At 33.9% G+C, this 27,803-nt stretch overlaps 3 protein-coding genes across 7 annotated transcripts in view; all 3 read right to left on the reverse strand.

Moving 5' to 3' along the window:
* Window positions 1-487: 487 nt before the first annotated feature.
* LOC143365226 (uncharacterized) lies at window positions 488-3,880 on the reverse strand. 2 transcript variants are annotated; one of them, XM_076805194.1, is made up of 4 exons: window positions 3,709-3,880; window positions 3,054-3,380; window positions 833-1,976; window positions 584-741 (listed from the first exon to the last, which is right to left on the reverse strand). In XM_076805194.1, the coding sequence occupies exons 1-4, from the start codon at window positions 3,795-3,797 to the stop codon at window positions 715-717; spliced, it is 1,587 nt and encodes a 528-aa protein (XP_076661309.1). In that variant the 5' UTR covers window positions 3,798-3,880; the 3' UTR covers window positions 584-714. The 2 variants fall into 2 exon arrangements, with proteins under 2 accessions (XP_076661308.1, XP_076661309.1); XM_076805193.1 differs by having other exon boundaries at window positions 488-1,976; window positions 3,709-3,878.
* A 253-nt stretch (window positions 3,881-4,133) lies between these two features.
* Window positions 4,134-6,691, reverse strand: Aatf (Apoptosis antagonizing transcription factor). Its single transcript, XM_076805195.1, has 3 exons — window positions 6,630-6,691; window positions 6,195-6,477; window positions 4,134-5,668 (listed from the first exon to the last, which is right to left on the reverse strand). The coding sequence occupies exons 2-3, from the start codon at window positions 6,404-6,406 to the stop codon at window positions 4,276-4,278; spliced, it is 1,605 nt and encodes a 534-aa protein (XP_076661310.1). The 5' UTR covers window positions 6,407-6,477; window positions 6,630-6,691; the 3' UTR covers window positions 4,134-4,275.
* Window positions 6,692-6,846: 155 nt separating this feature from the next.
* The window catches only part of Nab (NGFI-A-binding protein homolog), a 53,735-nt gene continuing 32,778 nt past the window's right edge, over window positions 6,847-27,803 (reverse strand). Inside the window, exons 2-11 of one of the 4 annotated variants that reach the window (XM_076805197.1) lie at window positions 22,265-22,366; window positions 20,105-20,242; window positions 17,813-18,123; window positions 14,908-15,126; window positions 13,221-13,375; window positions 12,004-12,112; window positions 9,686-9,756; window positions 8,727-8,838; window positions 8,593-8,649; window positions 6,847-7,376 (exon numbers count right to left, since the gene is read on the reverse strand). In XM_076805197.1, the coding sequence (XP_076661312.1) occupies window positions 7,269-7,376; window positions 8,593-8,649; window positions 8,727-8,838; window positions 9,686-9,756; window positions 12,004-12,112; window positions 13,221-13,375; window positions 14,908-15,126; window positions 17,813-18,123; window positions 20,105-20,242; window positions 22,265-22,366 (1,382 nt within the window). In that variant the 3' untranslated portion in view covers window positions 6,847-7,268. Of the gene's footprint in view, window positions 7,377-8,592; window positions 8,650-8,726; window positions 8,839-9,685; window positions 9,757-12,003; window positions 12,113-13,124; window positions 13,376-14,907; window positions 15,127-17,812; window positions 18,124-20,104; window positions 20,243-22,264; window positions 22,367-27,803 lie in introns of those variants that run through there. The other 3 variants (XM_076805196.1, XM_076805198.1, XR_013084514.1) reach the window with 3 other exon arrangements.

The following is a 27,803-nucleotide window of genomic DNA, read 5'->3' on the forward strand; positions in this document are numbered from 1 at the left end:
TTCCACAATAAATACTCCATGAGCAAAGAAAAAAATCTTTATCGATTTCTATACAGTATTATTGGCAAGATTTATTATAAGTAGTTGATCAAACTTGTAGGAAATGTAAGACTAGTTTTTTACTGTCTTAAAAATCAAGGATATTATTATGTCAATTGATAATGTCATTAATAAACAAATGATGTATGTACGAAATAAATTCAAATATGTATTGCACATTGCACGATATGACAATAATGCTGTATAATTATCTGTAAATATCTACTGATTTTAACAAAGTTTAGTTTCGATTTGACAATAATAAAAATTCTTGATGAATAATTATGGAATGATTGCTGAATTTTATGAAATATAAAACACCCTGTAGCTTCATAAATTAAAAATTCGCATTTCTTAGAATATTATTAATAAATTTATGAGTACAATTAACTAACATTATTAGAAACAGACATGCATACAGTACGTATGTATTGCACGTACATAGACAAGCATACTATGATGGAGGTGGAGAATGACCCAAACATTGCCACTCGGGTTCTCCACACTCACAAATTCGACCTGCGTGTCTCACTTGGAAAACTGTAACTACGCCTCTGTTATCGTCGAATCTACAAGTAATATGTAAATCGTGAATTAAGAAAGTATAAAATTGACTGCCCCATCGTTGTCTCAAATAAACAGATCTAGGATCTTCGCGAAGTACATTCTCAATTGCTATCTTTTGGTCGTTAATCTTCGTTCCTAAAATTTCATTTAATTGGATCAGAGCTCGATCATTAAATTTCACACACAAAGGTGTACGAGGTCTTGATATCCATTCTGGAATTCTTACTTCTGAAGAATAATTAGCTTCAGTTGATCTAATTTCAATATTCCTTGGATCAGGAAATACAGTTGTTGAATTTGTGTCTGTAGGGTCCTGTAAATTATTGATTGACGTAGTTCTTGCTACTTCAACATTTGGTAAACTTTGAGAAGGGACAAGTGTTTGTGACTCCAGACCCTCTTCTCCGTCAGGAGCTTCCCGTATTCCCATTCTTATAGGCGAATTGTCGATTCTTGCATTTAAAGACCGCCTATAAATTAAATCTAAATCGGTACCGCAGACAGTACTTGGCCCATCTGCTCCATCTAAAAGTCTAGAGCGAGAAGCGTGTGCTTCTATGTAATTAGGCCCCATACTTCTTGGAGAATATGTTGGCTCGACGTTAGCGCGACTATTTATATTAGTATTTTGTAATCTATTACTTATATCTACTAAACTTTCCGATTGCTGTTCTAAGTTTGATGAAAGTGTATTTTGTTCGGAAGATATGTTCATATTTGTTCTTGCATCAGCTGGAACATCAGACAAAGTATGATATGTTCTGTGTATACCAGTTACATCAATGTTGTGTTGTAATGTGCCATTATTATGTAAATTAATGTCACTTAATTCAGAAAAATGTCTGATACTATTGTAATTCTCAAAGTGGGAATTCCTTTGAAACTCCTCTGCTTGTAGTCTTAAAGCAATTTCTTCATCTCTAGAAACATCTGCTTCTTGATTTGCTTCATTAGTATTCTTTCTATAGTAAGAATCTGAAAGTAGACTTCTTGTTTCATGCGCAAGATCAATGTTAGTATTGAATGTTTGACTTCTACTTAAATTGCTAGTTTCTTCTATACAACCAAATGTATTATCCATGTTAGATTCCTGTGGTGTACTATTCAATTTCTCAAAAGAGAATGGGCTGTCGTACTGTGGTATATAAGGTTTTATATCTAATACAGGTGACTGATCTACCATGTCTACACCTTCGAAGTAAATTGTATGATTTTCTATTCTTGTAATCTTCACTAAACTTAAACCAATAGGACATGGACGATGTGGGGATCTTGTGGAGAACACACCAGTTTTTGTACCATTTAATCTTGGTGGTGCGACCTTAGCCCGAACATGCGTTGATTCATTTCTATGGAAGTAGAATAAAACCCTGTAAATAGAAATGAGAATCAAATAGTTGTTTGTTACTATTATAAATATATAATAATCCACAACAGTTTTCATAAATTTAATCAATCATTCATTTTATCAGATGTAGATACACAGTCTGTCCCATTTCCGATGAGACTGCTCAAAAATAAAAAAGAAGACGCTTTACAGGGCATTTCTTCCATCGTATTTATTCGAAATAATCCCCCTCCAAGTCAATACAGCGTTGAAACCGATCATAAAACTTGTCGAAGCATGTCTGGTACTCGGGGGCCAGATTAGCTTGCAGGATGTCGGTCGAAGCCTTCTGGATGGTAGGAATCGTACTGTAAGTGTTCCCCTTCAACGCTAATTTGAGTTTAGGTAATAGCCAGAAGTCGCACGGCGCTAGATCAGGCGAGTACGGCAGGTGGTCGAGCGTTATGATGCTTTTTTTGGCCAAAAACTCGCGTACCATTAGGGCTTTGTGCGACGGCGCATTACACAAATCGCGCGCAGATTTTTCTCTTTCCCAAATCCTCGGTCAGAATGCGATGGACCACACTCTTAGGAATGCCAGTCATCTCCTCGATAAGTCTCGCGGACACACAACGGTCAGAGCGCAGAATTTGCCTGACTTTCTCAATGTTTTCTTCATTCCTCGAGGTTCTCGGCTTCGGTGCGCGTTCGTCGTCTTCAAGGTCTTCACGACCATCACGAAATCTAGCAAACCAGCGGAATACTTGTGCACGGGATAGACACTGGTCACCGTAAACGTTTTTCATCAATTCGAATGTTTCTTGATCAGTTTTGCCCAACTTAAAACAAAACTTGATATTCGCTCTTTGCTCCATAGTGATTTTTGGACAGACGACACAGTGGACGGTTAGTTATATGTCGTAACTATTGATAGAACAATTGAAATGCTAAGAAATTTGGTGTGAAGATAGATGAAAGATGTGTCTACAAAATTCAATAGATGAATCAATAGATGACGCTGCAATCGGCTGTTAATTTCGACCAGTCTCATCGGAAATGGGACAGACTGTGTATATCAGATGGATATATTCGTTAAAAAATGGATTATACAATTAATTACCACATATGCGAAAAGTCTTGTAACCCATCAAGAGCATGGTCAGGATTAGTGTATATTGAATTATACAACAATAATTTCCCCGGTACTTTTCCACAAATTCCTGTCTGTCTAGGAGTACCACGTTTACTAGGAAACCAAGTAGATATTATTCCAATCGGTTTTAATTTTATAGCATCGTCATCTGCACTGGTACTAGGTTTGACATCATCTAAAGATATAACTTTTGCTTCAGAAGATATTGGTGCTCCATTTTTGTATGATTCTAATAGACGCTTTATGGTATCAACATCTTTTTCATGTATATAGCGAAGAGTTTTTATTTGTTGCCTATAATGTTATAAAACAATACTGTAGTTAATATAATTCAATACCATAAATATATTCATCTAGTTTGAATGTTATAATAAAGTTGAATAAATATTGGTATGTTATTAATTCTTTGATTTTACAAATATCCATTTTTGCTTATGTATATACATGCAGTTATATGCATATGCTGTTTATTCTACTGCATTGTACATTATTCAAAGTGTACACATACGTATATACTTCCTTGCATACACACACCCAAGTTTGAATAGAACTTGTTGATATCTTTTTAAATAATTCATTGAATTTATAAAGACATAGCGTAATGAAAGAAGTCGGACGATACCTTAAATTATTTATTTCTTTTCTGGCTGTATTTAACTGACCAAGCAAATATTTAGCATTAAAATCGGAATTTTGACAAGCCAAATCCATAACTTCGACCTGCTCGCACGAGCACGAGAGAAATCACCGGTTGGATCGGACAGAATGAAGTGAATGCATCTGCATCATGGATCAAGAAAATGCTACAAGACGAACTCTGGTTTTTAGTGTTTGAATTAATTGAATGTGAGAGAAACGGATGTAGAGGCGATAGTGTCGCCCGAATTCCGTCCATTCAGTCATAGATTATAAACCACTCTATTTATTACTATTGTTACTTATATTTTATATTTTACATCATTTACTAAAGCATAAAACAGTTTTAATTTTTCTATAAAAACATAGTGAAATTAGGGAACAAATAAAAATATAAACAACCTCTTATACATACATATTTTATCATTTATTTCCTACTGTACATAACATTTGCATTTTCATGTCATTAAATTTGCATACATTTTATAAAATAGTCTTTAGTAAAATGTACAAAATTAAATAAAGTTTTACTAATTATTAGTAAATTATTACTTCATTGAGTAATATGGTCATTTATTGATTTAATTTTACCAAACAATGAATTGTATAATTCATCTTTTGCTTGATCTGACCATGTATCGTTAACAGTGATAGGAGCCATAAAATTGACTAATTTATTATGTACGTTATATCTTATTCTTCTACCCTTCGTAGCTCTCGTGTCTATTTTCCTCTTCATTTTACTTCTCATGTTTTGCAATTGAATCCACTGTTTACTAAGCTGAATAGGATCTGTGATATCTGCTGATTTATGTTCAATTAAATCTCGTAATAACTGGTGATAAAAGTCATCATCATCATAAATTTCAGAATCATATTCTTGAACTCTTCTACCTTCGTCCTCTTCAACTGAATCTATTTTTCCAACGATTTTGTATTCTGAACGTTTTAACTGCGTTCTTCCATGTAACTTTTTTCTGTCACTTAATGCAAACTCAATTTGTTTTAAGGTAGTTTGATTTGTGTCTTTATTCAATTTACCGCTTACTAATTTCGTCTTTTCATTCCACTTTTGTATCACAGAGTTTCTGTAATCCGTATAAGATTTATGACTTTCATTTATTATCTTTTCATAATTGTTAAGTTTTAATTTCGTGTTGAATATGTTCTTAGCATTATGTGCTTTATCTTCATCCGAAATCAATTTGTCATCCATATTATTTTCATCTTCTGTATCTGAAGGAATTTCCTCATCCATTGCATCATCAGAATTTATTATTTCGTTGTCTATATTGTCTTCCGCTTTTCTTTTTCGATTTTGCAAGCACAAATTTGTTGTTTCAGGGTATTGTTTCAAAAGAATATTTTGTAATTGTAACATATTATTTAAAAGCATTTTTAATTTATTTCTACTTTCATTATTTTTCTTCGTATATTCTACATTTTCCTTGAAGTCCTTATAAATATCATGTTGAGGCATTTGATTACTTGTAACCAGACATTTTTGTAATTTGATTCTAACTTCTAACAGACCCTCCCACAGTTTTAACTGGTTTCTAACGCAGTTACCCTTTTCAATATCAGCTCTAAGGTTAGCATGAGAAATTGTTTTAAAATTTGTTTTTTCTTTTGTTTTAACATTTACACTGCCATCACTTTCTTCTTCCATGTCAGATCTTACACTTTCATTATCATCGTTATCATCAATTTCATCTTTAGTACTATCATTGTTCTCACTGAAGTCACTGTCTTCATTGTCAACATCTTCATTGCTACTGTTTTCATTATTGTAGCTTTCGTCTTCATCATCTTCCAAACCATTTATTTCATTTTCTTCTTCTTCTTCTTCTTCTTCTTCTTCTTCTTCATCATCATATTCTTGTGTATTAATTGAGTCGCTGTCATCAGAATATACATCCTTTCTTGAAACCTTTTTGCCTTTGTACCTATTAAATTGCACAGTATATTATGAATTAGTCTATAGGAATATATCTGTGGTTACAGCACAAAACAATATAAGTCACGTTTATTGAAAATTGTAGTTTGATCTTTAATCGAGATGTAAAAGATAATATGCATGTTTTCCAAAGAAACAAATTATATCAAAACAATTTCTTCTTTTCAAAATAACAACGCAGTAAAACAAAAGTACAAGTTTATTTCATACATATAAGTCCCAAAGTCTCAAAATTTGCATATTAGTTTTTTCTAAAGCCATCTTATAGAAAAACCAAATAAACTTTTTCGTCAATATTATGTAAGAAGGTTAACGAAAATGTTCATATGTCCAACAATATTAAATTTACACAGTCGCCATTAGTACTCAGTATTTCTAGTGTTAATATTTTCATCAAAACAAAATATTATGCGAATTCTGATAAGACATACATATAAAATAGGAACGTACGATTTTTGTAATTTTATTTTAAAACCACCAATATGAAACTACAATAAAAAACAATTAGTGCTTACCTTTCATCTAATTGGTCAAGAAGATCAATATTCCGTTTTCTTATCTCTGAAACCTGAAAATTGCTAGCGGAATTGTCACTGTCGTCGTCATGATCAACTACTTTAGCTCTTGTATCTTCAGCATCATCGTCAGAATCAAAATTTGTTGGTGCTGCACTAACTAAAGAGTTTATTTTGTCAGCCAAGCTTTTCTTTTTCATTTTCAAAGCCATTTTCAAAACACGTTGACTTAAGCTACGATAATGTTTAGCACGTGTATTTTCATGATGTAAATAAACATAACCTGTACGGAGGTTAATACCAAACTATTAATAATATAACGTTGACATAGTTAAATTAGCATTAGTATATAAACTATAATGCGTAATATATTGTTATTTTAAGAGCAAAAAAATCGTAATACACTGATGTCGTGAAATGATATTGACTACATACATATATTTGCACTTAAAACTTTATATACGTAGCTCGATGTTCGATAAATTCACATGTCGATACAAAATTATAATCGATCATTAACAATCGATATATCGTGAAATTGTATAATGTGATCTGGAAAAGCTTAATCGAAAAGTATCGATTTTTTAAATTTAATATGAGGATATCGATATAAATAATTATCTAGATAGGAATGTGATATACACCTTTCTAATTTTTTCATTATGTATTTATTAATTTTATTCTAATTATACAATAACGTGTGAAATTCTTAAAAAATGCAATACGCAGAATAATAAAAGGTTCAATGCATATTTACAATTTTAATGTTATACAATATGTTACTATATATCAGTCAGTTTATGTTTCTTGTTTTAATTTAGACCATGGTTTGTTTTATATACAATATCTAAAAATGTTTCTGAGTTTAACAGGGTTGTGCATCGACCAATTGTTACATTAAGTTCATTTTGTGACCCAAGAGAAACAACTAATAGAACTAATTGATGTACATATTATATTAAATAACGTGGCAACAATCAAATACAGATAACGATACTACTAATTTTAATGCACAAGCTGAAATGTAATTTTAAAAATCATCTCAATAAAAGAATTCAATCTTTTTAAACAGTATCACAGTGCAGGTTTCTCGTCCGTTGGTTCTTCTTTTATAGGATGACTACATTCCATCAGAGCAGGATTCGCCACTGCAATTATATTGTCTCCGCGCGAAGCTATCACCTAAATTCATTCAAAGTGTTATTGGAATTGTTAATCGGTGCACAGGAGGAAAACATAAATTTTTATTAGAATAATATGGATTGAGCCATAATAAAAACAGTTTAGTACTTTTAGAACTTTATCATGATTATTAACTTACGGGTGTACTAAGCATTCTTTTATGGTTTATTTCATTTAATAAAAGTTATGACTTAATCCAACATGTACAGGGCGACCCATTTGAAGTTTCGCACACAGTTATTCCTGAAACTATAACTCGTTCTTAAAGTTTTACAATGAATCGAACTACATATACACCTACCAAAATTAAAAATATACAGGGTGTAAAAAATGTCGGAAAACCTTGAAAGGGGTAGCCCCTGAAGTCATTTGAAGTAACTTTTTCCGGCCGTACTTCCGAAAGGCGCCTGGATTTAATTTCAAACATTTTTTGAAATAAGCTATATTTTAAGAAATAATTCTGTGCGAAACTTCAAATGGGACAACCTGTATGCAATTAGGTTGTGCCATAAGTTCGTGTCGTGCATTGTTTTGCTATTTAAATTAATACATCGTTCTCTCATTCCACAAGCTTTTGACAAAGGCACCATACAATTACTTTAACAATTCTGAGATTCTGCTAACAAATTTTGTAGTGTCCGAAATAGATAACAATTCGATACGACGACGTCCGGAGGTTATGAAGGATGTGTTAAAAATTTCGATTCTCTTCGTATTCTCTCCGATACTCCTCTCCGATTTTGATGAGATTAAATATGTTGTGCAACTCGACATTCTGAACAACTTTCTTCCTGTGTAAAAAAGTCGTTCGGCTTTCGTTTCTTTGATATTTGCAAAAAAACCTCAAATTGTATATACAAAAAATTTATTTTTTGTTAATCGAACAATTAAGGTTTCAATAGCTTGTCTACCCTCAATTTTGTGAGTAACTGCGTACGTATATTCAAGGGAAAAGTTGTCCAGAGTCATGTCCCTAACAACATATTTCAAGGTCATCGAAATCAAAGAGAGGTACCCTTTTCCAATGTAAACATTGTAAACCTAGCCACTTCGACCGCTTATCATCGTTTGTTTATTAAGAATATTTGTAAATGCTATGAACGTATCCACACCATAAACTTATATGACTGCCTAATATTTACGTATAATAAATTAGTCTTGTAATGTGAAAACATGAACGCAAAGTTTACAATGGTTTTTTGTCTAGCAGAAATACCTTGAGATTGAAATCACTTTCTTTGTCAGTATTGTCTGCTTCAGCTTCATTGGTATCCTGTAAAAATGACTCGGATAATTTTTGACAAATCTAAAAGTATGTTAAATATTTTTTTTTATTCACAATTGTCTTACATGTATTGACGAAGATTCCTCGTTGGAGAAGGAAAGTTGACTGTCCGAGTCGCTTATCTCTTCGATACTTCCGCCGAATATGCCATTGTTATTCTTCTTCCTCCAAACTGGACTAAAACAATGCAAATGTCTCAACATCAATATGTACATAAGGAATTTATAAAGAACGCTTTGAGATTTTGACAATTTACAAACTTACGAAAGTGAATTTATACAGGCTACGTCACCTAGTACAGGAAGCTGACGTATGTTCAAAGCTGTTAATTCTATTGAAAAATGCTTCGTCACAGACGTTAAACTATGCTGAAATAAACTATGCTCAAAATAAAATTTTGACAACTTTGATCGATCCAGCGCTTAATTCTGTACAATTAAAGAATTTTATATAAATATTATATGTGGAACCACTGAGAACCAGATTTTCGGTACATTAATTAATATGTGCAATTCTTTTAAAAATTATTCAAGGATTATCGTAATGAACGTCGCTGTTGTTTCATCATTATCCATAATTTTGTCTTCTTATAAAAAAACATTTGACTTTTATTTAAAAATTATTAAATCATTTTAACGCAATTTATTGAAAAAAACATGGTTTTCATTACACGTTCATCTATGAAAATACTAATTATGTCGAATAGCGTTTCCGTCGAAAGTCAACGGAAAAAATTTTTTTTTTTCCAAAAAATTGTTCAACGATTTATATTTTTTTTATAATTAACAGTTTCAAAGATATTTTGGCTTCCACATAGATTCTGAGCTTTTATTCAGATAACTTTATATCGCATTGTAAATATTCACAGCTAGAAAGTACGTTATTTCAAAGTTAATACAAGTTTCGAAATTAAACGATTATTTTTTTTTATATAATTTTGAATTCTAAGAATTGTTAATTATGATTTTGTCTCTAATTCGTTTTAATCAGTAATAAGGATTGAAATTGATCGTTCGATAATCACCTTGATGATCTGTGTCTCCTGAGTGTTGAATTATTAATGTCCATTTCAGAGCAGCGAAGGTCCAGCTCCTCCTGAAACATTTAACTGCTATAGACAATATAAGCAGCAACAAGGTAAGTTCTGTATGCATAAAAAAGGAGAAATTAACAATTAATTCAGTTGAAATATTAAACGAAGACACGACTCGTCAGGACACTAGGAACTAAGCATAGAGTCTTAACGAGTGTGGAAGAAAGCTATTATATTAATCTTATAAAATGTTGACTTTTAGTAGGCTAATGGCTGTTAAAATAACAAACATCTTTTAATTTCTGTAGTTCGCACATTAAGTAAAAGAAGATATTTGTGTAAACTTGTAATAAAAAGTTTGTCATGCTTCAGCGAATTATTTCTCTCTTAAAACACAATTACTTTCACGTAGCACCGTTCGAAGCATGAAGAAATGAAATTAGTTGCAATTTATGCTTCATTACCATTTCTAAAATAATTCTTTGTTAATAAAAGTATATAACTACATTATAAGAAACGTATAATAAAATTCAGAATCTCGTAGATTATTAAAATATAAAGAAGCGTGTAAATATTTCTGTTAATAGTTCACTTACAGAAAACAGCAGTCCAAGTTTGTTCAATCCTACGTACAGTCAATAACGAAAACATTTGGGCAACAAAGTACGAGTTCAAATTGATATACATTTTAATTATTTGTAAAAAAAGTTTCACAAACCATTTGCGACTACACGAATATTAAATGAAATAATATTTGAGATTTTTGTCTTAGAACGATATTTGAATAATTAGTGTACGTCAACCAGATTACATTTTTTATGAAAATAGTAATTCATTCAGTGGTACTATTGTCGTTCAGAAAAATAGATTATCAATAACATTTCCTTTAATATAAGTCGACTTGTCATTTTTCATCACGAAAAGGGGAAATCATATCGTAAAATTGGCGCTATGCTAAAATTAAGCGCACAATGTAAGAAAACACTAGAATTGTTTAATTAGATTGTAATATTGGAGAGAAAAGATACGTTTTCCGAAGTGTAAAAACTCTTTGATTTTTTTTAAGGAATGGATATGCAAGTAGATCTAAAAATTATTCAAAACATAAAAAACTTGTTATAATAATTGAATCGTTACGGAAAAACTATTTCATAATTACTTGAATAGGAGAAAACTTTGATTTGTAATAGATTCTGATTATTAAAAAAAGCATGTCGGAAATAATATAGGAAATAATATACTATTTTATAAAAATAATTAACAGTGGGAATAATTTTACTTCATATCTCTTTTGTTTACCTGAACATCTTTCAGGTGGGGAAATTGAGCATTACATATTTCGTTTACTATCTGTATATATATACAGGGTGTCCCAAAAATGTTGTATTTCCTTGGTAGGGGTGATTCCTGACGCCATTTGAAGTAACTTTTTCCTTTGCAAAAATGTTTTTCGCGGCTTTGGTATGGAGTTATTAACGAAAAGCACAGACCAATCAGAGCGCGGATACAACGGGCGGATTCTGGCCCAGCCAATGCCAACGCTACGCTCAGCGGGAGCTGTTGCCGAATTAGATTCCTTCTGCTATAGTCGCGCTCTGATTGGTCCGTGTTTTCCGTTAATAACTCCTTAATGAAGCCGCGGAGAACATTTTCTCAAAGGAAAAAGTTACTTCGAATGACCTCAGAAATGATCCTTTTTAAGGAAGTACAACAATTTTGGGACATCCTGTATGGCCGATGTATTTACTTTAGCGTAATGAAATTGAAGTTTCTGTTAAGTATTCATATGCATATGTATATTCATTATAACGAATGAATTTTAATAAAAGGAAAAGAATAGTTAATAATCTATCTTTAACTAATCTCCAAATATTTTCGTTACTCATCGTGCATTAGTTCATTACTCTTTTTTTCTGGAAATAAAGTAATAGTCGCATGCGATCTGTATTAAGAAGCCATGCATGTTATGCAGAAGCTATACTTGACCTTTTTCGGCTGTCGTTCATGTGTGTGACAATCGATTGGTAGTTTAGGTGTTGCAATTGTTTATGTGCTGGATGCATAGTTAGTGGTTAGCGCTCATGCGTGTACAGTGGTTTCGTTAATATGCCAATGATTCCAGATTGAAGGTATCTGAAACGTAAGGAGCTGAACGCGGACTTTGGAATATCCTTCTCTGTGGCCGCATACGGTGCATGAAAAGATACAATCAGCATGGGACAAAATCCACGGTCCCAATCACGTTTGCAACTATTTTCAACTGGAATCTTCTGCATACAGTTTAGTTCTTATGGTCGAGGTGCGCTAACCTGCGTCCCATCTTCATTCTCACCCTCAAGCTCGAGTTTTTGTCGTTTTGCACGCTCGTTTTCGTTTTCGTTTTCTTCGCCGTTCTCACGCGGTCTTGACACAGACAGGCTAAAGTATTTCAAACAGAAGCGTCAAATAGTAAATTAATGCGATCACATGTAACACGTTCTCGTCGACACTCTATTTCGATTGCAATGAGTCCGAATGCAATGAGCCTTTCGGATTACTGAAAATTGTAGAGGGTCTTCTATGCTTTCAGGTCTCCAATTCAATCTATTTTAAAGTATATTTTGTTGAAAAACTATGTCAATCGAAGAGCACGCTGGTTGAACGAAATTTTAAGTTAATAATCTTGTTTACAAGTTAGCTTTCGCTCGAATAACTTAGTTCCACTGAAATCCGATGCTCGCACTGAAAAATCGCGCGAGGAAGAAAAATTTCTTTTAACGTCCAACTACGTTAGAAAAAAATCATAGTAACATTTGAAAACGGACAGTTCGTCATTCTTTTCTACTAGTTTTGATGAATATTTATTCAGAGTTTATTTTGTTAATTTATTAGGGGTGCGCGAGAACCCGGAAATGTCGGGGACCCAATGGTTGGGACGAGTGGGGAAGTTATCGGGTCAAGACGTGCCGGGTTCCCGAAAATTTCTGGGTAGTCGAATATCCTCAGGAATCGTGATATCCTTGAGAACTCGTCGCGATCCCGAATAAAATTCTCGACCCGTCCCGGCCCGACACTTTCGGGATCTCGCACACCTCTACTGTAATTCACTTAATATTACATTACTGAAATGCTAGTGCTTTTGACTATTTGTTTACGTTTACATCTGTTAAAAAATTGCGAATGCGAAAAAATACTTCACAATCTTCCTTTTCTTAACATATGATTATCGAATGTTGCAGCCAGCATAAAAATAAGAAATGAAAACGAGTGTCTGACCCGAAAGGAAGAAAACGCTCTTTAAAATTACTTGTATCTCTAGCTTTCGATGTACTTTCTACGACAGTGTTTCATTGTTTGTATCATTGGATTAAAGTCAGCGTGAACATGTTAGCAAACGTTTAAAGCGTGTAAAAGGGAATGATTGAACTGATCTTCCAGTAAAGGTACTTACTAATGATTTTTTGAATAATGATACCCAGAATCTCTGACAACCCGCCGGGCCAAAGGAAAAAGTTCGTCCCTTCTAGTAAGAAGGGCAGGTACGAACCTACAAATCTGTGCGGCGGCTTCGTTTACCGACACTTCGTGCAATGTCAGTGGTTTCTCTGGTTTCCTCTTGCAGTCGAATCTTCCGTAAATTGCCGCGTACTTTCGGATCTCTTCCATTCGTCGTGGGTCGCTGTCGGGCATAGCCATTACCATCTAAAACAAAGTACGGATCTTCTCTTTTCCAAAGACATATACAGTAACGAGCAAAACTGAGTCTACACTATTTGAAGCAACATAACTTTTTAAAAATTAGATCAAATGACTTGAATGTTATTGAGAAGTTAGAAGGATTAGTTTATTAAAAAATTTGAATTGGTCGGAATCGCAAAAGAAATAGTAAAATTGCCATTTTTCACGATTTTCGACTTAAAATCGCACTTTTAATCGTTTATAACTCGTAAACGAATTAACCAATATCGGTGAAATTTTCAGCATGGATATAATTTATTCGAGCGAATCAAATACATTCTTTAAATTTGCAATACAGGCTCAGATAAAAAAGCTGAAAAAACCAACTTTTACTATTTCTTTTGCGATTCCGACCAATTCAAATTTTTTTCAAAAATTGTTTACACCTCGTCTAATAAACTAATCCTTCTAACTTCTCAATAACATTCAAGTCATTTGATCCAATTTTTAAAAAGTTATGTCGCTTCAAATAGTGTAGACTCAGTTTTGCTCGTTACTGTATGTACAGGATGTGAAGAAATTACAATGTGTACGAACCGTTACAGCGTGATTCCACACCTTAGGATCGGCGAAGATCTGTCAAAAAAGTTTGGCGTAAAAGTGACCTTGATCGACCTTTTCAAGGTCAATAGTTTTTTTTTATTGCATCCTATTGTATTCACTGCGAAGAACAAAAGTCTTAGAGGAACTGTAGGTCTCAAGTCAACCGTTCTCTTAAAAAACAATTTTAATGTTTCATAAACTATTTTATTCAATATGTATGTAGGGTGTACAAAAATTATATAAACGTGAAATACATTTTTTTGAAAATTGTCTAAAAATCCGCCAAGTTCGTGTGCCTAGCGTTCTTAAGAAGTAGAATTAGTAGGTCATGAACAGACGAGTCAGACGATTCCTATTCAATAGCACGCGTGTTCGCCAAATTTTCGGACTCAAATTTCCCGAAAAGGAGGAGACAAATGAAAGAAATGTGTTCTATATTTTCTCACGTAGAATCAGCCCCTCCACGTTTATACAATCTTGGGACAGTCTGCAGACGTATGGAATAAAATAGTTTACGAAACTTTAAAGTCGTTTCCTAAGAGGACGGTTCATTTTTTACCTATGGTTTCTGCGAGGACTTTGTTCCTCTCTGACGAGTAGAACAAGATACAATCATGAAAAATTTTTTACCTTGAAAAAGTCAGTCAAGGTCAATTTTTCACCAAACTTTTTTAACAGATCTTCGTCGATCCTAAGATGTAGAATCACGCTGTAACAGTTTTTACGTAGAATTTCTGGACTACTTGCACATACTCTGCGACAATGCTACAAAATTGTATAAATCTATCATTTTGCCGACAAATAATAGTAAGTTTACACTTGATTAGAACCTAAAGAATAACAATTTCTCAATATTTTAGGTATCCGAGCTATCCAAAATTTCGCTACCTTTTAACACCATTCTATGCATTTTCTATAAAGATCTGCAATCTAGACGTGGTATACCGGTTTACCTCCAAATTCTTGCAAATCTTCTTTTTAACGTTATGAGGTTTTGGATCGACCGGACGAATGGTAGCGGCAAGTCTTTCGGCTGCTTCCGCTAATCTCTGTATCTGCGACTGTAGAAGAGTCGGAGTTGGTTGAGTTGGGCTCGCAGGTGCGCCACCGCCACCGCCACCCCCAGGACTAGGAGTCGTGCCACTGCCACACGATGATTCGCAAGTTCCTACCTAATAAAAACAGTTCTTTGTATCATCGCTGCAGTGATCAATATTTTCAAGATTATTAAAGCGTTCACTGTCACGCCGCACAGTGGGCAATTTGGACAAAATCGGATTCAAAGTCAAAGAACTTTCGATAGAAATGAGATAGAGCGATGAAATTTTTTTTAAATTAAAGCTGAAACTTTGTAGAATATGGGAAAATAGGGAGATTATTACTATCCAATCATTTCAACGAAAAAATGACTTCATTAGCTTTTATCACAAAAATCTATTTTTTGCAAAATCCTGAGGTCGTAGACAAATTTTGAGACCAGATTTGAAATCAGCACGAAAAAATCTATGGGAAATGATGTATAGCATGTTAAAAAAAAATTTTTCCGCGCGTGGTATTGGAAAAACTAAAATTTTCTTGAATTTGTGCGCGTTTAACGAATTTTCTCGAGGTTAAAAAACGTTCGTACCACAATCTCTCTATTTTTCCCATATTCTACAAAGTTGCAGCTTTAATTTTAAAAAAATTTCATCGCTCTATCTCATTTCTATCGAAAGTTCCTTGATTTTGAATCCGATTTCGTCCAAATTGCCCACTGTGCGCCGCGCCGGTCGTTTTCTCGTCGCCGGCGAGCCGTGTTAGTCACTATGGTCACTAAACTCCAGGATTTATACATTTACAAGACAAATGAGTAGGTCAAAATTTAAAACGGTACAAGCCTCAGAGAAATTAAGGATCGCTGTCCTATCATTTGTAACTACGATCGTTAAGGGTGGAAATATATACATTTCTATTAATTTTTTATTCTCACAATTGTTACACCAACAAATTGTTATTTTGCATAAATATCCGCTGTCTACTGATTATACACGACCGGCGTCACAAAATTTTTTCAGTGGTTAAGGTATAAGATTAATGCGAGGGTCAGTCAATAATAAACTGGATTTTTTCTCCAACTTTCTATTTGAGTGGAATTTTGTAAAAACACAGATGAGATTTCTGTGGGCATTCTCCGTTACAATCTGCATATTGTTGCCATGAGATTGATAATTTTTTAATTCCAATTTCATAGAAAGTAGAGCAGTCAATGGAATGACCTGCAATTATATTCAATTAATTTTACTATAAAATTACCTTTATAATTAATTTTAATCCTGACCTCCCATTAGAATTTATAAAAAATTTTATTTTAAATTAAATTACTAAAGCATTTTATTCTATAAATTTTAACCCTATTAAAATTTACTATGAAATCATTGCCATTTAAATTAAACCCCCTAACATTTAATTTCATCAAAATATTTCTTAAAAAAAGGTTTCTCATTTTTTTTATTACTTACAGTTTTTATTGCATCAAATAAGTTATTATTATTGATTTTATAAATTTTGTTTTTTCTCAGTAGATTCCCTTCAAAATTCCTCTAAAATAATATTTACTAATAAAAATCATACTCAGTTAATTTTACTACGAAATTACCTGTATAATTAATTTTAATTCTAGCAGTTTCGTTTCAATTAAAGGGGTTCCTATAACAGAATGGCACTACCTTGTAGTACATTACGAAATTATTGTCACCCTTTATCATGTGCGCCAAGTACACTGACTTATGCTTCTGTGTTCAATCGCTCCACTACTTTCCACAACTTCCAACGTTACCAAATATTTACATTCAACTTAATGCTTCGAGAATGTGATTAAAAAATGAAACTGTAGAAAGAGGAATTCTTCAAAAGAGGAATTCTTATTTATCCGATTGAAAAAATTTGTTTTTGTTCGATATTTATCAATTTCAGGTATTAAGTATGTACATATGTATATGTATATCTCCGAAAGGAAATGACAAAAATTCGAAAAACTATTCAATTTATAGTTCGTAGCACGCTACGGCCTGCGTTCGGTATACATACATACGTATGTGCATAGTATACTTCAAACTTTAAATGCGTTTTTTCCAAAACTATGTTTTCGGTTGACGAAAGTAATAACTCGAAAACTAATCGTGATATTAACTCAATATTTCAGTCATGTATAAAGCACATGCTTCCACTAGCTTGGAACTAGAACTAACTAAAAATATAAAATATTTTTCTTTTTATTCACAAAAACGGTTAGGGTTTTGTACGATTTTCAATCTTCTATTTTCCAACGGTTGCTATCTTCATTTTTGATTTATTCGTGGAAGGGGACATTTTAACATTTGTAACTTCGGTAATTTTATCATTACGATGCTCTACACATATATTTAAGATTTTAGAAACTATAAGAAAATATTAAAAACTTAATGTTTTGACTCGTCGAAACAATGTTTAATATGTTTCTACTTTTCTAGGATAATTATTTGGAATAGTGGGGTCCTCGCCGATTTCAATGACCTTGAAATACGTTGTTAAGGTTATCAGTTGTCGGCCTTGGTTTTTGAGATTTGCAAAGAAACTGGGGAACTCCCCCTATACCGGAACATGTATATTATTTTTTCGTTATGAATGATATAATGAAATTATAAAAAAATACAAAATAATTATAATGCGATAAAGTAAAAAATCTTGTGGTGTCCGTATATTATAGTTATCCTGTAAAATTGAAACATTACTGTAGTAAAAATGATTCAGGAATTCATGCTGGGTTTACTGCGATGTTATTTACTTTGTTTTTTAATTATTTATTTTTCATTGTGATGTTATTTATTAGTTGTACTATACCTGCAGTATACCGGGGCTATGGGCAGTTGTATAGGGTAAGGGCGCGTTGGGGCTGGGACTCTGCCTGAAAGTGGTCGAAGCAACCGGTGCGGTTACGCTTGTCACTGACACTATAGGGCTGGTGCTCCTGCAGGGCAACGGCGTAAGGGACACGTGCGACGAGACGTAGGGCGTCGGTGTTTGCGTCTGCGAAGTTGCCGCGAAGCCTTGAAGATTTTGCACTTGCGGCCTGGGACTTGCGCAGGCGAACCCTATAGTCGGTGGATTCTTGCAGGTGGCATTCGTCGGTACTACTGGCGCCTGAAAAAGGGCTGCGACAGAAACGAATTAGTGTGCTTTGATAATCGATCATTGTCATCGGACGAAACGTAGAAAACTTGTAAAATTTGTTCTAGAACTCAACAGAACAGTCAGCGGATTTCCAAGATTGCATTTCGATAGGTAGAATATATTCTCGAGGAATTATTTGTTTAATTGGTCCAATAATTTAGCCGCGACGCGACGGTCTTCGCAAAATCGTTGTACAAAAGTCGACGTTTGCCACCACAAATGTAAGAAATTTTTGATTTTTGGGGACATTAGGTACCCTTTTTCTTTGATAAAATGTACAATTTAAATGACATCTTGGTCTAATATTCCTTGAAAATAATCTGTTTACAATGTCTTATTATTAATATATTATCCTAGATGCTGAAACTTTAAGTACGATTCTTGTTATCCCTGAAATCGTATCCCTACCAGTGAAATAGTAAAATTTGGTTCGCGGGTAATAAAACACTAAAAATAAAATTAATTCTACTTTAAAGAGGGCAAAGGTCTTTTAACGACACGACGCCTTAAGAGCGCTTCTTCAAGGGTAGGTCTAGATATTTAAACCTATACTATTTATGTCATTTATACTCCTATACTATTTATGTCATTTTCTTTTGATTGTTCCGTCTTTTAAAATGTGATAACTGGGTTGCGGATTTTATGCATGGGAACAGTAAAAAGATTAACAGTATATTCATATATTATTTTTAACTTGTTAAACTTATTAAAGAAAGAATGAAATTCCTATTCCGCTCTTGTTTGTTGTATAAAGATCCGCAGTTAGCGATGGCGAATTTTAGTCTGGGAGCTTTATTCTAGCCCAGAATACAAACTTCATTATGTTTCATCGTATCAACGATGCTAATGTTGACAATGAGTAACGTAATTTTACGAGTTTACTGCGTCTAGTATAGAGATAATTGATTGTCTTAAGTTGATGCATATAAAACGGCAATTCTATATGAAAACAGAGAAACAACGAAAGAATGTTTATTATACATTGTATCGATTTTATGAAAATAGAAACACATCGAGTTGCTTACACAATTGCAATAAACTTTAGTATTTCGTATTCTTTGCTAACTACCAAATTTTGAAATAGGCACTTAAACTTCTTATTAACGAAAGGTTTTGAAATACCGAATAAAACAGGATTTTATACAGGGTGAACCAATAAATTTGACCACCTTGAATATATCCGTTATTTATAATAATATGAACACATGATATACACAGAACTTACATGGAGCAGTGGAAGAAATATTCTAATGCAAACATTTTTTATACGGGTAAAAACGTTTCGGAAATTCCGTTCTTTGAATGCAGTGACCTAGATACCTTTTGTTTCATGAATCGATAGTGTCTGCGTAAAACTGTATTCTTCTATAATCAGAATTATTCTTAATTGATTAAATTTTTTTCAATTGTGCAATAGATGGTACTGTGATGTATTTCCATGAATCTTTACATTAGTTTCTTATGTATTGTTAAATTAACCAAAACCCTGCGATACCTCCATATTAGGAACAGGTTGTTCCATTTTTGCATAGATTTTTGACCAGCCCATATTTGAAACCCTCTCTATACTTTCCTCTACCTATTGAAAATGATTTCTAATATCTTGTTAACTATTAGGTTTAGGACATATGAAGGTCAATACATTTTTACGCAGAATTTGATTGTTGATCGATTCAAGGTACAAAAAGTAGGTCAATTACATTTAAAGAAATCAATGTGACTTTGAAATCTCTAAAACACCTTCAGCCATATAAAAAATGTTTACATTACTATATTTTCCCGTCTATACCATGCAAGTTTTCTAGATATCATTTCTTTGTATTATTACAAATAACGAAAATATTTAAGGTGGTCCACCCTATGTATATTTGTTTTTCGTCTGTGTAAAATGATTTACAATGAGAAATAGAGCCAATTTGATGTGCACCAGATCGATAGATCAGATATTATGAGATATTTTACAAGGATTTGTCAGCCATTCTTGTAGAGCTTTTTGAAGTCTTCTGACATGGAGGGGTTTGCTGGCCATACCGACTAGCGCCATAATTTCCAAAAACTCTTCTTCTCCGGCGTCGCACAATTGTTGTACATCGTCGCCACCTACAATAATACAGAAAATCGTGCAAGTTATCAGCCAACTTCTTTCTTCTCTTCACATTTATTATTGGTAATTATCTAGAAAAAGGTCTTCATCGCCGATTTCAGTGATCTTGAAATATGTTGTCGAGGTCATCATTCTTAATAACTTTTTCCTACACATGTTATGACCTCTTGGCCTTGGTTTTTTTAGATATTCGCAAAACATTGGTTAGAATTACTATAGTGAACTCCGCATTTTCCCTATGACCGAATTCATTCTTTAGGGCAGAGGAGGGTCTCCACCCGTCCCCCTGCACCCCCACTCCAAAAACCTAACCCAAACCCAACCAAAATTCGATTTTGATGAGATTCAAATATATTATTTGGGGTGTGATTCTGAATAACTTTTCCCTATACGGTAAACCTCGAGTAAACACCCTATCGAGTAAACCTCGATATATGCCCACAACACGGGTCTGGCCAGGGACATATATCGGATAGGAGACACTGTTCTTTGATACACTGCCGAACGTAGAAAAGGACAGCGAAGCTCGTGTGGCCTCGGTCACCGAGGAGTGTAACATAATACGTATTATGCGAATAGAAGCTCGAGCTTCTAGCTTGGACTTTTATCGGCTACATGTAAAGACTGTACATGTTACCGCTGCTCGACTTAGTTTTCGAGATATTTGTAAAACATTGTTTGGTCCGCGTTAGGTTTGGGTTAAATTTCTTGGGAGGGGCTGCAGGGAGAGGGGTGGGGCCTCTCTGTGGCCATGAAGGACAAATTAGGTAAACGGGAAAAGGCGTAGTTTGCTATAGTAATCTTGACAGTTTTTTGCGAACATCTAAAAACCTAAGGTCGAGCAGCCATAACGCGTATAGGAAAAAGTTGTTCAGAATGATGACCCTGACAACATATTTTAAGATCATTGAAATCGGTGAGGAAGCCCCTTTTCTAGATAATTACCTTATTAGGTATTTTATTGCGTTGTGTAATAAGTCCGTTCGCGTCGACGGCGCAGCGGTACGAATCTGGAGAAGCATTACTTCTAACCGTTAAATTAGCTATGGTCTAGATGTGTTTTAGCTATACATACTAACAGTATACAGTATCATCAATCAGTTTTATCCCTGTCTTGATTGAGTAAAGTTGATTTTTAGAGAGGAGCAACAGAATATTCATTTCCGTCACTTAATTCTTTTGAATTCTTTCAATTCCAAATTACTTCATTTATTTTCAGATTGACTTTTCAAAATCAAAAATTCCACGCTCAACGAAACTTAGACTTTTTTGATAATTCGGATACAGCGACTTTCATTAATATTAATATTCGGACACTCGTCACAAGAGAATATTCACGGCAGTTACTATAGTTTGTCCGGACATAAAAAAGAAAAATTTTTTAAAAGCAGGATGGTGAGCCGACAAAGGTTCATGGAAGGTTTAATCGAAAATGTTCCAGTTCTAGATTGACATGTTAATTATTCTGCTTGACACGAATTTCGTTACAAAGTAGGTATATTTAAACTAATATTTATGCGTTTTCAAGCAATTGATTTTGATTTTTTTGTTGTTGAAAAAATGTATAAACAAAATCCTTTCTTTTACTGTATGCATACATTAGAGAATGTATAAACTATAAAAGATAAAGACTTTTTTTTATTTTATTTAAATGCAAATCTTGCGTAACAGCAATAAAAATGTATACAATTTGCTAAAAAGCTGACGTATACAATAATCGACTTGACGACTTTCAGTTCTTCGTTAGAAAAAGAAGTAGGCCTACTAAATATTAATAGAAAAACATATTTACTTAAAAGTAACCGTATTATTGCGAGCGATAAAAAGTAGATTAATTCTTTTGCATAGATTATTCAAATTTTGCGTATTACTGGTTTAGAAGTGTCCATATTTTTGTATTTGTTTACAAAAGACGTATAGTTAATGTTAGTCACGAGTTGGTTCGATTTTACTAGTTAATCAATTTAGAAAGGAAATTGCTCATTATGTTTATGCTTGCAACAGCTTGTGTACCTTACCCATTTCTAGAAGAGTGTCGTAGTAGCCCAAGAGGGACGCCTTTTGCATGACCCTGTACAACTGTAGCTCTGCTTCGTTCTGAGGTACGGACGTCTGCACCACTAAATCATAAACAAAATAAATTATTAAGACAGACATTTATAGATTGTATAATAACATTCTACGTCGATCATTATGTATTGAAATTCTGCAGTATTGATTTTGCCATTAACTTAATTGAAAATTCTAACGATGGTATTTATACATTGCTTACAGGATGATTCATCTAAGTGTGCCACATGCATTACTTGTAAACTATTTGGTATATGAAAAAATGGTTGAATCGAAAGTTGTATGGTTTCAAGAGTAGCATACAATGTATTAATTAGCTTTTCCTTATTTCGGTTTATTTATCAGAGCGTTACTTGTATTTAATACCTTTTATAGAGAATACCTCAGTAACTATTAGTTTTTCATCTCATATACATTTATAGTGTTTTATTCAAAATTCAATCCTCTCTTCAACCACAAAATTAAAAACCCTTTACGATAAAGAAGCTCAAGGTGACCTTTATATCTGGATCACAAAGCAAAACAGAAAAATACTAATTATTACATTGTGTGCTACTCTTGATACCATACAACTTTCGTTTCAATCATTATTTCATATACCAAATGGCTCATATGTAATTTAGGTGGCACACTTAACTGAATCACCCAGTACAATAAATGTAGCCTGTCCAAGGCGTGTTTAAAGCCACAGTATCCGAGTTTAACGTTAAAGTACGATTACACGAGATTCCTATTATTCCTATCGCAATGATGTGACTTCGATTGTTCATACAACTCCTGTTGCAAATGTGTTCTTTGAAATATCAAACCAATCGATTTGCTCCTATTCATGGAGGCATTGCATGGTACATTGGTGTCGTGTAGGGTTTGTCGGTTTTTAAAAACTGGTTTGCTTAGAAAAATTTGTAAAATTCAAGAACCGGACTATTACAGCAAAACCGCTTTTAAACAATAACCAGGAACATCATCCAAATGGCAATCGTCGATTTTGATGAAGTTTTGCGCGTTTATAGTCTAGCTAAAAATATTTGTCACATACTTTTTTAATCGGCGGACAAACAGGTTTAGCGGGTGAAATGACCCCTCCAAAACCTACCAGTCCAAAACCTTTATTACGGATAATTGAACGGACAATTACACGGTTGTTATGGTCCACAACCAATGTTATGGTCATTTCAGGTAACTGTAAATTATAAAAGCCATCTTTCAAATATGTTGCACATAAAAATGATACAATACGTTTCAGAAGGGGGTCTAACAGTAAGGGTGCAGTGTTTACTGTATATATGTCTCAAATGCCTAGCCGATAAAAGTCCCAGAACTATCCCCACTGCCACGAGCTATACCCCGTGAGAGGCCCTGAACCGAGGCCTGTAGAGCTTCGCTGTCCTTTTCTACGTTCGGCGAGGATCAAAGAATAGTATTTCCTGGCCGATATATGTCCCTGGCTAGACCCATGTTTTGGACAGATATCAAGTAAAGATTGTACTTAAACCATTCTGTTTACTAGCCCATATAATACGTATGGAAATGTCTAATACTAGGATGACGAAATCGTTCGAAATCAGTTTCTAGAAATTTTTTGCTTCTTAACACTAGAACTACCGGACCAGTCAAAATGACTGATTCCCAATTTTTTCTTTTACAATTACTGAAATTGTAAAAATGTTTTCATCGGAAATTTTTGAACGAACTTCTTCATTGAAGCAGATATTACAATAAAAGTTGTGTGAAGTCTGAATGGAGACAGTCTTGTCACTGTTACAATGCAATATACATCACTCGAATTTATTGCTCGGTAGTTCTAGTGTGAAAGTTGTAGGTTCGGTGCTGAAAGTGGAATGCGAAATTGCTCGCTGAGAATTTCAAAAATGGCGATCGTTGAAAAATAAAAGATCGAAATTCGTATAAAAATGTCCACACATTTTCATTAATAAAAAGAAAAAGGCGTGGTTGAAATTTCGGTAGTTAACCTCTCAATTACTTTTTGAGCTCCCATTTTTATCAACGTGAAAAACAGTTTTAGGGAAAACGCGTTTAAAGCTTGAAGTATTATACAAACAGAACAGAGACCGCAGTGTATGTATTAAGGGCTGCAATTTGAATAATTTTCGGAATTTTGAAACTTCCTTTTGAAAATATATTCTTAATACTCTGAACTACTAAGAAAGCAAAAAAGAAACAATTTTTGCAACCTGTCAATCAAGAATATATATTTAAAGAATTTTCTAAAGATTTTTCTATTATTTAAAGATTTTTCTATTTACTAAAGGATGTTGCAAAAACACTGAGAAAAAGCCGTTGTTCGTTTTATAATTACTTGAAAAAATAGTGCTAATTACGATAAAGGCAACCAGGTGGTCACCCAAAAGTCACAACTGTTCGAGAAAGACGTGCAATATTACAGATTGTGACTAATTCTTCGTTAACTGCCAACCAGATAGCAGCAGATGCTGTAGCAACGTGTAGCGTTAGGACAGTTCAGGGGGTAATAAATTATTGTAACCATCCGAAGAAACGTAAAAGGATAAAGATACCACCACTAACAAGTCACCGCAAAGAGACCTGATTATGATTTGCAAAAGAACACATTGGCGTGAAAATAAATGGAAAAAATTATTACTTTAATGATTCGTGAAAGAAAAGAATCACTTGGCAACAGTAAGATATCAAGGGAAGACTGATATTTTACTTCGTGCAAAATGAATAGCGAAGTGTACGTCAACATCATAAACGAGCTATTAATGAAACGTGCAGATCGCATAGTGGAACAGAAATATAATACACATCTTTCAACCGGACAATTCTAATAGTGTACATAGTACTTCAAAAGTTGTAATAGTATTATTCCAACCTTATTTTCAAACACAAATATCGTCGAGCATTGTTGGGGGATCTTATAACTACAAAGGCAGCATGTACATTCACAAGCGAAACAATTTAATAAGATCGAGGATTTGGAAACGCGCGTGTAAGAAAAATGGAAATCTGCAAAACGAAAAACGAAATAAACTCTTATTAAAATACACTTTTTATTCATTCCCTTGCATATCTAATAGTATTGTCGCGGGGGGGTGTTATTCCATTACAACAGTGGTTCCCAAAGTTTTACCTGGGTGGGTAAAATTGTAAATTCCAAAATATTTGGCCGTTTCAAAAAAAAAAAAAAAAAAATACGGTAAAAAGTTAGACAAAAGGGAAAGATTTATACGAATATTATCACATAAGCATTTTTTATTTATGACGATAATTACTTTCTATTACAAACTGTTTATTAATACATTTGTTTGCAGGTCGCGATTGGCCCATGGGTCGCACTTTGGGAACCCCTGCATTACACTGAAACTCCGTTTACATGTGCTCCATTTATATGAACAAATTTTTACCAATGCTTGGTTAACTGAACTCTAGCCGAGCGAAATCCTCTTATACAGGGTGGTCCACATAACTCTGAACAGCTCAATATCTCGAAAACTATGCCATCGATTTTAAAGTTCTTAGTCTTAAATTGCATGGAACTGAAGGACCATTCTGACTACATAAACGTGAAGTGGCCTCCCTTCCCTTTTAACGGGGGAGGGGAGGTACCTTTATAATTTTAAATGGAACCCCCTATAAAATGTTACATATTTAGATTCTACAGGAAAAAACAAGTCAATTTTGTCTGAAACATTTTTTTGTCAGATACTTCCATGATGAGATATAACAGTTTGAAGTTTCGAGTTGTAGGTACTTGAAGCGCTCGGAAATAGCGTTATGGAATTATACGCGCTTGAGTCCTTTGCTTATTCGTGAAGAAATAAAATCTACTTTAAATTAAATGTTGAAAATGTCCACCACGGGCTTGTAAACATTTATTTACTCGAAACATCAAAGTTGTTCTAACATTTTTTAACATTTCGGGAGTCACTGAAGCGCAAGCGTCACGTATTCTTTGTTTCATATCCTCTTTTGTCGTCGGTGGTTCAAACATAACTTTGTCCTTTACATATCCCCATAAGAAAAAATCTAATGGTGTTAGATCGGGGGATCGAGGAGGCCATTGACGAGGTCCCCCACGACCTATCCATTTGTTCCCAAATTTTTCGTTCAAAAATTGCCTGGTGATGATTGCAAAATGTGGAGGAGCGCCGTCTTGTTGGAACCACATTTCTCTTCTAACGTGCAGTGGCACATCTTCCAAAAGCGCAGGCAAATGATTTTTTAAGAAATCACAATAACTTGCAGATGTTACAGTTTCTTGAAAAAAATAAGGTCCAACCACAAAATCTCCTATTAGGCCACACGAAACATTTAAAGACCATCGATGTTGAAAGGGAACACATCGCATCCAATTTGGGTTTTCCACGGCCCAATAATGCAGATTATGTCTATTTACATGCCCTGAATTCATAAAAGTGGCCTCATCGGAAAAAAGTATTTTGCACAAAAAGTCATTTTCCACAACACCCTGCAGCCACTCACAAAATCTTACGCGGTGATCGTAATCTGCTATCGAAAGCTCTTGTGATAAAACCATGTGATATGGATGATACTTTTGCCGTTTCAAAATTCGTTGAATTGATGAATGACTAATATGTGATGTTTGTGCAAGTGTACGTTGACTAATATGAGGATTTAATGTAATTGCAGCAAGAATACTGGCACTATTATTTTCATTAGTGACAGCTTTAGGTTTATTGCGAGTTTTTTTTACACAATTCACCGTGCTCGCGAAGCCGCTTTTCTAAATTATGAAATGTTGCATGACATTTTTTGATCCCATAACGTTCAAAAAACATCACTACTGCACGCCGATAATTTTTTGGCATTCACCTAACGTTAATAACATATTCACTTGTGTGTCAAAAGTAGCCATAATCACAATGTTACTGCTTGAATAACAGCTCTAAACAGAAAACGTTTTCATAGATAAGTGAGTCAAACTCAAGAATTGTAAATATTATTGTTTGTGTTTCTTCATGAATAAGCAAAGGACTCAAGCGCGTATAATTCCATAACGCTATTTCCGAGCGCTTCAAGTACCTACAACTCCAAACTTCAAACTGTTATATCCCATCATGGAAGTATCTGACAAAAAAATGTTTCAGACAAAATTGACTTGTTTTTTCCGGTAGAATCTAAATATGTAACATTTTATAGGGGGTTCCATTTAATATTACAAAGGTACCTCCCCTCCCCCGTTAAAGGGGAAGGGAGGCCACTTCACGTTTATGTAGTCAGAAAGGCCCTTCAGTTCCATGCAATTCAAGACTAAGAACTTTAAAATCGATGGCATAGTTTTCGAGATATTGAGCTGTTCAGAGTTATGTGGGCCACCCTGTATATGCGTGAACTCCTATTCAATGAACCGAATATCATAATGAGTAGTGGGAGACAGGTGGACTCCTATTATTATAATCACCCGATTATGTGAATCAACTTATCGCCCGACACGTTCGTATAGAATGGAGTTCCACTGTAATTTTCATGGTGTCTTATCATTTT

The sequence above is a fragment of the Halictus rubicundus genome, chromosome 2 (assembly GCF_050948215.1).
Source record: "Halictus rubicundus isolate RS-2024b chromosome 2, iyHalRubi1_principal, whole genome shotgun sequence".
NCBI classification, from domain to species: Eukaryota; Metazoa; Arthropoda; class Insecta; order Hymenoptera; family Halictidae; genus Halictus; species Halictus rubicundus.